The following is a 13,002-nucleotide window of genomic DNA, read 5'->3' on the forward strand; positions in this document are numbered from 1 at the left end:
CGTGAGACAAAAAAGGTTGAAAAGCACTGATCTAGACAGCTGGTTTTTTTTGTTTGTTTGTTTTTTTTAATAAACAGCTTAACTGGGCCAAGTGTCTTCTGCCTTGCTCTTTCAAGGCAGTTCTTAGATCAGGGGTGTCAAACTCACCCCTCAAACGGAGGGCCACATAGCATTCATGATGTCTGCTGAGGGCCGAAAGCGACGTCATTAGGCAAGAAGTGATGTCGTTAAACAGGTCATAACCAAAAATAAACACTTTTTTTTCTCACTTTGGAACTCATTAGCTGCAAATAACAAAAGAGAAAATACACGAATCTTGATCATATTTCAAGATATGGGAGAGCCCAGTTTTCAGGTGAAACACCTCAGTACTAGTCAGCAGCTGAAAGGCTGAGGGCTGTATAAAAAGCTTCCGTGGGCCGCATCCGGCCCCCGGGCCTTATGTTTGACACCCTTGTCTTAGATTGTTGCAATTCACCCAGGGAATTCACTGCTACAAGAGGCGATGGCAGCCACTGGCTCAGATGACCTTTGAAATAAAGTAGACAAATCCATGGAGGATGGGGGCTGTCAAGAACTGTTGGCCACATTCAGAGGCAGGGTGTGTGATAATGCTTTGCCCCCACGTTGCAGCGTGTGAACAGGTGATAATGTTCATTTGCTTTATTTAAGTCTATGGAAATTGTATATGTTCATAAAGGGTGTGGAGCAAATAGTTTCCCCTGAAAAATCTTGCTGTAAAGGGTACTTTTCAGTGTCGGTGCACACAGATTTTATGGAATAATACGTATTTAAAATATTTATATATAACTTTCCTGCAAAAAGTTTACATAACAAAATAAATGAGAAGCCGGTTCCCTATTCCAGATGGTTTGCAGTCTGGAAGCGGATGTAAAAGAGACCCCAGTAAACCGCCACCTGTACAGCCTTTGATGTAAAAATGGATCAAGTCTTATGCATTGCCCCTTTCCTGCTTCAAGTGGGCTGTCCCTCCGTTAAGCATCTTGTATGCCTACCAGCTGAAATGTTTACGCATCCTTAAAACACCTGCATGCATCAATCCTGTTGTTTTGCACATGGAATAAAAGCGGGTTCGTGTCATGAGTGACACGGGAGCTAGCCAGTCAGTGCTGAGCACAGCCTTTTCAGCCTCAGAACGTGATAATGGTTTCCCCCCCTGCTCCCAGTTTGTCGTGGGTGTGCCCAGATGCAATGAGTGTGCTTCTGCCCCAGGCTCATGGCTGAAATAATGTACGACTGCGCACACCTCTGCATGAGCAAAGGAGGGAGAGAGTTCCCTGCCCCACAGAGATTGCAGAAGTGGGGAAGAGAGAAGGAGAGAGGCCACAGTCACAGGATGTATATGATACAGTGATATTCAGATACTGACCAGACCCAGACCCACTTTGCTTCATCGAGTGCCTGCTTTGGTTGCCTTCAGACTAGACCCTGGGGGCCTTTTTCACTCTTGGTCGTTCACTCCCATCGAGGAGTCCTGTGCAGCAGAAAACTGTGCTACACCAGCCAACTGCAGTGTGGTGGAGGATGGAGATGTGTCCAAAAAGCAGGCGCTTCTCCCCACCTGCACCTTCTGTTGGCCCCTTGTGCTCTGCACCCGGGGGCCATGGTCCTCCGTTCTCCCCTCACCCTGTTTTGTCACCAGCAAGGTCAGTCAGAGCTGCTTTTTGCCTGTCCGTTGGCTCTGCGAAGGGCGTGGAGGCTTTAAAAAGCAGGTAGTGGGAGGGAGGGCAGGCCGTATGGTGGCGCAGGGAGAGGTGGCCCGAAGAACTAGTGTTTGAGCAGAGCAAACTGCAGGTAGATTTATGGCGTCTGCCTTTCCCGGGAGTCAGGCAATAATGCATGTCGTTGGGGGAGAGGGGAATGGAAGCGGCTTGGCATGGTGCTAAAATTCCATTTCAGTTTCCTGTCGGGAAGCTCCGCGGGGATTAGGTCAGTTCACGGATGCGGCAGCAAGAATAATTAGCCATTGAAGAATTCAGCCATTAGCTGGAGGCAGAGAAGGGGGGGTGGAAGGCAGGCGAGTGCAGGGAGGGAGGGTGGGAGGGAGGGAAGAGTGGCCCACTGAGGACAACTGAGGCTCCTTGATGGAGGTGGCTCTGTGGAGGAGGAGTCATGAGAACCACCTGCCGTGGCAGGGTGGGGCAGCCAGACACAGGTGGAACAGCAGCACTATGGAACTTGGCAGTGGGGAAAGCAGCCATGGGAAGATGGCACACTTTGCGCACAGAAGTTCCCAGGTTTAGGCTCTGGTGTGGTACCCACCTGCAGAGTCTCAGGTAGCAAGGGTGGAAAAGAAGTCTCTCCACCCAAGACCGCCACAGTCCTATTTCAGGGTAAAGCGGCCCAGCGGTTGGCTGTTCCACATAGGCAGGGCCATGCAAATGCTGTGATTCTGCAGGCGTGTCAGAAAAGGGATCGGGTTCAGTTTCCTGGGAATTTCAGTTAAAAAAAAAAATTTCCTAGTCCTTATGGGCAGTGCTCAGATTATAGAAGAACAGATAGTAGCCGTGCATCTGTATAGTGTTTCGAGTGTGCAAAGCATGCATTGACTTGACGTAGTTCTTACTACACTCCTGGGAGGTGAGTATTATCCCCCTACTGCAGATCGGGAAGACTGAGGCCAAAGGGGAGTGGCTTGCCCAAGACCACCAAGGGAGAATTTGTGGCACGATCTGAACTAGGGAAATGGCAGCTCGTCTTGTAGTCACCCTGCTGCACCGGCCGTACTGGGGGGAGTGGGCGGCAGCTTAATGAAACCCACAAGCCCCACTCTGGTTTCCCCATAAAACGTAGCTAGCAAACGCTTCCTGAAGGCACCTGGCCAGGCAGAACCGGTGAAAGAACGACCGATCACGTGGCCCCTTGCTCTGATCCTGCAAGGCAGCTCTTAACGGCCTTCTGACAATAACGTAAACCCTGCCCTGTGCTGTTCAAGGCCGGCAGTAAAGCTCTGGGGAACTTGCCCTTTAATTTCTCTTTCTAGTCCAAAAAGCGAGGCGCTGGAAACATGCCTTCTGCCATCGATTTGGTTCCCACCCCTCACAAGCCCCAAGCCTGGGGCCGGTAAGGAAGAGCCCTGCTAACCAGAGCTCTAGAAGAAAACTGGTCTAATAAGGTAGCCCAAGTGGGCGTTTGACAGTGGTATGGATCTGGGAACCCAGGTCTGTGCTCAGCGTCGGAGAAGCAGCGAGGGAGGGTGAAATTGAAGGGGAGAAATGGGGTGCTTGATCCTTCCCCAGTTGTTTTTCCCCTACACACCATCCCGCCCCAGCTGTGGGATATGTGTACCCTGGAGACCTCCATTGGGGCAAAGCAGTCTGAGAACAGGAATATGGGAGGCGAAGGGAAAATGGAAGTAGTTTAAAATGTTCACACTTTTAAAATGTTCAGCTTGTTCTGGGTCTTTTGCCAAATCTCTAGTTTTGCCTTTGAAGCTCCTCACCTATTCAACAAAAAGGGAAAAGGAGAGTCTAAGCCCAGTGGTTCCCAAATGTCTCCTTGGAAGTTTGGGAACCACTGAGTCTTTGCAGGGGCAGGGAGAAGGCAGCGATGTGATTCCCAGGACCATTCTGTTGCTGGGCATGTGTGGGTGGGTGGGTGGGGGGTTTGGAGTTTTGCTTACTTCTGTCTGTGCCGGCCTCTAGGGGGTACCCTCAGATGCCTCTGCAAGACTCCCCAAGCCTTTGAAAAGATAAAACTAGCAATTGGAAACCACTTCCGGTTTCACAATCAAAAACTGGAAGTGGTTTCTGATTACTCTTTTTAACTTTCCTAAGGCTTAGGGAACTATACCGCGTTATCTACGGGGCTCCCCACACCAGTAGAGGTAAGTTAAACCCCTGTCATCGTCCCCGTCCCCAGCGTGATCCTGGGGATTGCGTTGGTGCCTCTCCCTCTACCCCCTAAGGGGCCAGGGACAAGTGTTTCCCAGGCTGGTAGGTCGTGACCCACCAGTTTGGGAACCACTGTCTACCCCTCTCCAAGATCAGTCACACACCCCCCCCCCCCAAATGTGGAAAACATGTTTGTGCCGCTGGGTTCAAATCTACCTTCCATCCAAGTTCACCCCGTTCTTCCTCGGGCTGCCCAGCTCCCCTTTTTCTAGGAGGCCCAACGCAAGCCTGCTGGGTGAATGCAAACAGGGAGGGTGAGGAAGGGTTAACAACGCCATGCCCGTTTTAACAGTATAATGTATAACCCCGTAATGACTTAAAGTATCGATTATTTGAAGGCCATTAGCGCTTATTGTTAAAGAAAAGTCAATACTTTTAAAGCCTTGTGAACCATTTGTCTCCCCTTAAAGGACATATCAAATTTAGTAACACGCAGTTAACCTCCCCCTCTTAGCCTTGGCTTTTGTGTGTGTGTGTGTGTGTGTGTGCGTGTGCGTGCGTGCAAGCGCGCATGCCAGATGTGTGTACGCACACAGAGATATACAAACACACCCAGGCACTTGTTCCAAATGCTGACTTGTTTTCTTCTTCGCGTTTCATTTGTCGGTTGCCCTTGAGTGCGAAAGCAAAGTCACTCCCGTTTACTCTGGCAACATTAGTGCAAGTTAACTGTCGCCATTGTATTTCCAACAGCAAAACCCATACGGAGGGTGAGAACCACTGCTCCAGGGGGTCTCCTATGCCTGGATTTTCTGTGTTGATCTAAGCCTAGGCAAAGGCTACACAGATTTTTAAAAAAATTAAATCTGCAGCAAGAGCAGCTGAATTCTGTGCAAGTCAAGTGGATTGACATCACGGCTCTCCTTTTGCTGGACTTACTCTGCAAGTTGCTTACTACTTTGAACTATTTGTTCCTACCTTGGCAGTTGTGGAGAAGGTTAAGGAGCTACTTAGAGGCGCTCAAGCCCCACCCCTGACTGCTTATATTTTCCCTCCCACACAACACCAGAACCAGGGAACATCCACTAAAATTGAGTGTCGGGACAGTTAGAACGGACAAAAGAAAATATTTCTTTTCCCAGAGTGGAATTGGTCTGTGGAACTCCTTGCCACAGGATGTGGTGAAGGTGTTTGGCTTTTATAAGGGTAATGGACAGATTTCTGGAGGAAAGTCCATCACTGGTTGCAAGCCACGATGTGTATGTGCAGCCTCCTGGTTTTAGAAGTAGGCTACCTCAGAAGGTCAAGTGCAAGGGAGAGCCAACAGGATGCAGGTCTCTTGTTGCTGTGTGTCTTGCCTGAGGCATCTGGGGGTCTCTGTGAGGTACGGGAAGGTAGACTAAATGGGCCCTTGACATGATCCAGCAGGGCTCTTCTTATGTTCTTGTGTAATTCCTTCCGCTTCAGAGATTTCAGTGGGTGCTTTTCTTTCAAACTGTGAATTATCTTCACAGTCATGAGGGCTAGAAACCTGGTTGTCCAAAAGCAGAAAAATATGAAACAAAAGCAGAGCTTCCCAGGAAGCAGAAGCCTGTCCCCCGACCACATTCTGTGCCTTGGTGGCATCACAGCATTCCCACAGCCCTGTATATGGGATGGCTCTTAACGTTTAACGCTCTTCGTCCAACTCTTGTTTCTTGCAAGGTCTGCTGCAGCTTCTGGTTCGGCTCTTTTCTCCTCCCCATCTGTGTCCTTTTAATTCCTCCAAACTCTCGCAGCCAGAAAAAGACCACAGCGTAGCCTCCTCTAGCCCTGTGGCGACAGCTCCCTCCCTCCTTCCTTCTTATCTTGCTCGAAACCCCAGCAGGCCCCAGAGCCATAGCAGATCAATGTGCCCTCAAAGGAAGAGAAAACAGGCAATGTTGTATGCTGGAGCCAAAAAAGTTCACTCAAGAGGAGAACTGAGAGTCCGCCTCCCTAAGAAGAAAGGAGGGGTGGGGTTTTTAACCAAGCATCAATATCACTCCAACCTCCCCCCGCCCCCCGTATTACACTAAAAGCAATAAGGATGTCCTTTAATTTCCATCCCATTTTGGAGTGGGGCTGCAAAGTGATGTGTGTGCTCCCATTTGTGGCCTTGAGTGGTCTCCCCTTTCTTGGAAATCCACTGATTTTCAAACATTCTACATAAACGGGGAAATATCAGCATGTCTGCCACAGAACTCCTAAACATTGCAAAGGATTCTGGGTTTGTTGTGAAGGATTCTGGGTTGCACACTATTGCACAGTGATTCTGGGTTGCACAGGGTATTGGCCAAGCCTCAGTGTTTTGTCCTGTGAAGCGAGAGAGTGCGAAGACTGGAGACTCCTTTGCAAACACATGTTGCAGGGGAAGATCAGTAGGAGCACATCATATGTCTTTCAGGGACATTTGTCTCCTGTTCTTGATCTTGTCAAGGATCCCGATGAGTTTCTGAAAAACCCCAAATAATGCCATTTGGAAACCACTGCTCTAGAGCAGCGATTTTCAACCTTTTTCATCACATGGCTCTCTGACAAGGCATTGAAATTGTCAAGGCAAACCATCAGGTTTTTGATGATTGCCAAGGCACACCGTGTTGCCAGTGGGAGGCTCAAATCCCATTGGCCCTACTAATAATTGACCTTCCCCCAAATTCCTGTGGCACGCCTCGACCACTCATGGCACACCAATGTGCCACGGCATAGTGGTTGAAAATGGCTGGAGTCCACAGGCTGTACAGGATGAGTAAATGTTCCTCTACCTTCCTGGGGGCCTGCAGTCACCCTGGGAAAAATTCCTCTGTGTGTGAATAGGCATTGTCAAATGGTAGCGATGTCAAAGGGGGATGAAATGACCTGAGGAAGGGGGGAGGTAGGGAGGCATTTGCAGGAGAGGATGCAATGTGGCAAGGATGCGAGTGCTGTGACCAGGAGGGAGGGAGGGAGAGCGAGATTGGGGACCAGTTCCAATTCTGCCCTTGGTTGTGCATGTGTCTGTGTACCGCCATTGCCCACTCAAGTCACCTCCTCCGCCCACGTTGACTGGAGGGTGAAGGGGGGGCCACTATTCCTGCCCGGCCACACAACAGTTAAACGCCACTTGATTTCCTAAATTGCTTCTTATAAAACGAATGGCACGTCTGCCAGGCTCGTCTCCCCGTGATTACAGCTAATTGCGATCGAGCGGACACCTCCCGGCCGCCGTCATGCCGCTTTAATTGTCCGTTATTCATCCGCCGGGCTGTCCGGGATGGCAGCGCACTTGGCAGCCCGGCGACCGGGGCCTCGGCTAATTGTGAGGCCTCGGGGATTAGGGCAGGTGATTACACACTTCATGGTGTAATTACATAAGCATCGCTTGGCTGCTGCCCCGGCGCTGGGCCCCGAAGGTCATGTGCTGCGTTACCTGAGATTAATTGGCGCTGCCACTGAAGTGCGAGGCGCTGGCGGAGCGGTTATACGATTAGCATTAACATTTCAACAGCGACGGATCGATCAGTGGCTCTCCTCCAGACACCGGGAGCCGTGCAATTAGTTTAGAGGAGAGCGACTGGGGGGGGGGAGGGATGGAGGGAAGTGAGGAGGGAGAAGGGGCTGGGGGAGAACAAGTGGGGTGAGACAGACGGTCAGTGGGGGAGAGGGACAGATGGGAGGAGAACAAGGGGGTGGAGAGCGAGGTCTTTGGAGGGGAAAACTGCAATCCACTCAATTATTTTTCCCCCCTCTCTCTGCGCTTGTAGCATTTGTATCATCTCATTAGGAGGAAAATTCTGTCCCTGCAGTTCTCTCGCGCTCTGCTTCCGAGTGTGCGCGCGTTTGTTGGCTGGATGTATTTCTTTAAATGGTCTTGGGGGAACAGGGCTGCTCACTCACCCAGCGTTCCCCAGGAAGCTGTCGTTCGCTGTAAAGGGCTCAGTATGCCGGTTCTAAATTGTAAGCTTCTTGGGGCAGGGAGCTGTCTTCCTACACCCTGCACGCAAATGGGGCTGCGTAAATAACAGTGATGAATCCACACAACTGAGGCAGGCGACGAGTGTGACTCACGACTGTGAAGATAATTCTCGGGAGGAAGCATCCAGTCGTCGCAACGCATTGTGCGCTTGGTCTCAAAAACATGAAGGGGAGCCTGCCATTTAATGGGAGCTGCCATTTGAGAAAGGGCAGAGAGCTCTGCAAGGAGTGCGAGGAAGCTGCCAGCATGCAGCATATTTCTGTTCTCAGGGGGCGAGCTGCACCCTCACCCCCCACGGCTCATTACCCACAACTAATGCAGGCTCCCTTTGAGCCCATTAGCAGCTCCTTGGGGGACGCCAAAGAGAACTTTGGACGGGAAAGGGGCTAAAGAGAGTGTTTGACCGGCAATTAAATCTGAAAATACCGACTGTAAGAATCGAGGAGTATATCTGACCATGGGTGCAAGCCCTGTGGGAGTGGAGCGGTGGATAATTCCTGATGGGTTAGGCTGGCAGAGCCCCAGAGAATGGGCCTGAAGCCACATGGTGAAGCCGAGCAGGGCTGACAACTGCATGCAGCTTCCTTGAGCTCTTTCAGAGGACAAGCAGTCCCATTTGATTCTGCCTGGGAGTGGTGGAGCATTTGCTTGGCATGCTGGGGGCCCCAGGCTGGGTAAGACCCTCGCCTGAAGGGCTCCTGCCAACCTGCGTGGGCAGCCCGAAGCGAGAGGGAGCCGGGGTCTGACTTGGTGAAGTGCAGCGGGCCAAGGACAGGCACTATGGCCAGGGAGAGTTGAGAGAGAGCCTGGTGGGACGTTGAACCTCCTGTCTGTTTCTTTTTCCTTCTAGAGAAATCTCCCACCCGCCACCCCTTCTTTCGCCTCAGAACGCTCCTCACATTGCGCTGGGCCCTCATTTGAGACCCCCCTTCTTAGGGGTGCCTTCAGCTTTGTGCCAGACACCAGGTAAGAGCATTTGGCTGTGCTAACGTCAGCCCCGTGTGGCGAAATTTGTGGTGCTTGCTAAGGAAGGCAGGGCCTGGTTATAGGGTGCAGGCAGACACCTTTTCCAGGTGGGAGATCCCCGTTTCCCTGGAGCATGTTCAGGAACGCTTCTCAGGGGGAGTTTGTATCCCATTGTGTGTGTGGGGGGGTATATTTTGCCCTGTCCCCACCCCAGCTAATTAAGCTTACTTCTGGGACGATGGCTGCGCGCCTATTTTTATATTCGGTTACAAATTCTGGTTGTTGCTCAGACGCATTTGCAGCACGCATGGAACCAGTGGGCCCCTTGCGAGGCCACCCACCTTGTTCAGACCCTCAGGTGTAACTCTGGCTTCTTTCTGCTCCCATCCACAGGGTATGGGTTTCTCCAGCCAGCCCAAGCCGAAATGTTTGCACGGCAGCAGGAGATGCTGAGGAAACAGAACCTGGCCAGGTGAGAGTCTCCACTCGTGGCAGACCCCTGCAAAAAGGGGGCACACACACCCCAGTGCCTCTGGAGTTGCCCATGGATGGGCCCTCGTCTTGCCTCTGAGCTCCATCCATTAAGGGGAGGATATTAGCTGGTATGGCTCATTGAGCCACAGAGACGGAGGCTGTGCCAGGCTCATTATTGTTCCGTTCCAGTGGCTCTCTCTGGGCAGCGTCTTCCTTAATGGGGGAGACAGGAGACTGGGAAAGCTGCCTGGGAGGGGGGAGTTTGGAAGGGATGAACCCATTTGCCTGGCACTGCGGTCCGTGCTAGGCCGGCCTCCAGCTGGGTCCCTTCTCCAGGGAGACAGACAGACAGACAGCCTGGTGACTTATACTTCTGCTGGTGCTAGTGCTTAAAATTTGCATAGCGCTTTGGAAGTGTTGCAGGAATTTGGACTTGGTTTTTAATTTGAGCTGGTGCTTGCAGCAGCCCTGAGAGGAAGGTCATTTTGAATCCTGTTTTGCAGATGGGAAACAGAAGCTATGAAAGATATGCCCAAGCCCACATAGGTGTATCTATGGTAGGGGTTGGATTTGCGCTCAGGGCTGTTGGTTCCTTCCAAACCCGTTTGCTCTCTCTCTCTCGCCTGCTTAGACTTGAGATGTCGGCTGAGATCATCCGTCAGAAGGAGCTGGAGAACCTCCACCGGCAAAGGTTGCTGGCTGGCGACCCGATGAGCTTGCACCCGAGCTTGCCTCCCGACCACCCGGCCTTGCGCAACGTCCACGACATCCCCGAGGGACACCCGCTTCGGGACGAGCTCTCACGTAGGAACGCCATGTTGGTGCTCCGACACAACAACACCCCGCTCTTGTCACTAAACCACCATGGGGTCCCCAGTGCCTCCACCACCCCACCCAAGGAGCAGGGCAGCAGGCGGGGGAACCGGAAATCGGTGCACCAGCGGGCCGAGGCGCTGGGCCAGAGCGAATCCAAAGAGCCCGTCGAGAGCCGCCCGCCCGACGGCAACGACGAGGAGATGAAAGACTCTGAGAGTGACGCGGAAGTGAGTGACGAGAAGCCAGAGGGCGTGAAGGCAGAGGGCAGCAGCTCGGCCAACGACCCCAAAGAGTGCAAAGAGACAGTGAAGGCCTGTGAAAGCGCCAAGGCGCTGAGCGAACTGTCGGCCAGCCAGAGTGCGCCCAGCAGCTCCTCCAGCACGGAGTCGCCCAGCCACCTCCTGGGCTCGGTCATCAGCAAAACCGAGGCGAAATACCTTCCGCCAGCCTCCCTCCCGCCTCCTCAGCCTCTGCCGTTTGGGTTCCCCTACACTATGAGTCCCTACTTCCATGCAGGTATGTGAAAGGGGCTCTGGAGTGGGGCCCTTCCTCACTGCCAGGTTGGGTCAAAGTGAGGGGAGCAGCTGAGCAGGAGAGTTTGCCACGCCTGGGCCCCTCCAAGTGCAAATCAGGTGCCGCACCACTATAGCACCTGGTCTGTGCTTCAAGCCGACATCCTCTTCCTTCCCCAGCGTAACATACAGAGGAACCACATCCACAGCACAGTGTCTTGGCACCCTCCCCTTTCCTGCCCCACAACGAGAACTGGGTCAGGATGGGGAGCAGCTTAAAGTACAGCATTTTGCTTTCTTCCCCGGCATAGGGGAGGGGGTGCTGCCCTCTCATTGCATCTAACTCTGGTTGGCGTTCGGCGGGGGTGTGTGTGCGTGCAAGATGTGCATTCACTCATTGTCTCATTGGCCTGTAGAGGGTTATGCTAAATCGACGTTGGCTCCGCCTCCTTTGGAAAAGCTTCTGCTGAGACAGACATTGATAAATGGTAGGAGAAGACCGGCAAAGATGATTAAGGGCTTTTCCAAGCTTGACCTCGGAGAGGAAAGGCTAAAGGCATTACATATGTATAGGTCCTCTGAAAGATGGGAGCGGGTGAGCGGTCAGCTGCTGAATGGGCGTACTGCTGTGTGGAAAAGGGTGCATGTCCCAAGTGGGTACCAGAGATTTAACCCCCCCACACACACACACACACATACATTCTTTCTCCCTGCTTCCCTTTTGCGGCTAGGTGAAGGAGACCTCCTACTGCCTTTGGCACTGGACCTACAAGGAGCCAGGATTTTTGGCTCTGGATTTTTGGCCTCAAGTAGGGGGCTGATAGCCTAAAACAAGCACTCTCTCCTAAACAAACCTAGCATAAACGAGCCTAAATACCTAGCCTAAAACAGCCTAAAGCCTAAAACAGCCTAAAACAAGCACACAAGCACTCTCTCTTTTTGTCCCAAAAATTTGGACCACGGCTTTCTCTGAAGGCCTTTCACCCGACACACACGGGCTGCTTCTCTGTGGCTTATTTTCATGGTTTCATGATGACAGATCAGGAGCCGCAGACCACACAGGCGGGTCCCTCGCAGGTTCGTTCTTCAGAGCCAGTTGTCGCCCTCCCTTCTGGCCAAGTGGCAATGGGGTGGGAAGAATTGGGACAGGTGGCCCAAATGTTTCCACTGGGGCAAGGCTCTTCCCTCTCCACCCCAATGTGGTATATTAGCTGTGTTAGCCTGGAGTTGGAACTAAGTCCCAGAGAGCGCGTCACGGGTTTCCACATGTTACAAAGTGCTCATGTTGCCTTGTAAGAACGTGGGTGTAAGAACTGCAGTTTTTCACCTGTACTGGGATTTGCAGTGCTGAGACTTTAGCCTTGCCTTGCTGGTTAGCAACGATGTTGAGCGGGGAAAAGACAGAAGACATGTGAGCTGGAGGGGCGGTGCACTTTGGGGAGACAAGACAGAGAATAAACATGTCATGTGGGTGGCGAACCTCCCTCTTCTCCTCCTGAATAGGAGCGAGTCAGGTCAAGGCAAACCCAGAGGAAAGGAGCAATTTTTTTCCTGACAGACAGATGGTCGGGTGTGATGAATATCCCCAGCCACCTCAACAGATGAAGCTTCTTGGCAAGAGCTTCTCCTTGCTGGCTGTTTAAAAGGGAAATGCGCGGTTTGAGGAGCGTGCAAAGTGCGACATGGCTCCCAGATGCTTGTGGTGCTTACTTCCCCAGGCCTTTGAGAGCGTCGGCACGACCTTTCTTGGGAACAACACGGCCACCGGTTTGTCTTGTGTCTCCTTTCCCCTGCTCTGGTTCTGGGCGTGGAGGTCTTTGATGGTTTGAGTTATCAGCCCTCCTTAATTACAGCTGGGTGGTCAACTTTGAACTCGTGCTTGCGATTTCGGCCATGGTATTTGGAGCCATTCTGGGTGGGCGCTGGTTTGGAGGCAGGAAAACCACTGCTGTTAGAGCCTGCTGCTGTGTTTTCCTTTTTCTTTTTTATCAGCAAAATACCTTGTCCTTGGAACGGTTTTTGGCTTTCAGGGTTGGCTTCACACATGCTTGAATTTTCCGCACGAGGACTGGCACCTGAGGGCTCGGTTTTACATTGTGATCCATACAAAGTTTGGACTTGCAAGTTCAAAGTCCCACTGGAAACGTCCCTTGTGGGCTAACAGCAGCCTATGGTGTGTGTGTGTGTGTGTGTGTGTGTGTGTGAGAGAGAGAGAGAGAGAGAGAGAGGTTTTCATTGGGACTGTGTGTAGTGGGGATTGGCTAAACTTCTGCTCCCTGCACACAGTGGTGCTGATCCTCCCCTCTACCTCTGCCTCCTTGCAGCTGCTTTTTAACATTAAACAAACTCATAGGGCCAAAGGATGCATTGATTGTGACATTTGACCCTCGATGCTTGCACCGAATTT

The 13,002-nt window shown here is 52.0% G+C and overlaps 1 protein-coding gene across 1 annotated transcript in view; it reads left to right on the forward strand.

The window, feature by feature from the left end:
- The window catches only part of SAMD11 (sterile alpha motif domain containing 11), a 173,534-nt gene that overhangs the window by 144,223 nt on the left and 16,309 nt on the right, over positions 1 to 13,002 (forward strand). Inside the window, exons 9-11 of the mRNA XM_066636968.1 lie at positions 8,678 to 8,793; positions 9,187 to 9,265; positions 9,899 to 10,599. Coding sequence (XP_066493065.1) covers positions 8,678 to 8,793; positions 9,187 to 9,265; positions 9,899 to 10,599 — 896 coding nt within the window. The remainder of the gene's footprint in view (positions 1 to 8,677; positions 8,794 to 9,186; positions 9,266 to 9,898; positions 10,600 to 13,002) is intronic.

This window comes from Tiliqua scincoides, chromosome 9 (assembly GCF_035046505.1).
Source record: "Tiliqua scincoides isolate rTilSci1 chromosome 9, rTilSci1.hap2, whole genome shotgun sequence".
Taxonomy (NCBI): Eukaryota; Metazoa; Chordata; class Lepidosauria; order Squamata; family Scincidae; genus Tiliqua; species Tiliqua scincoides.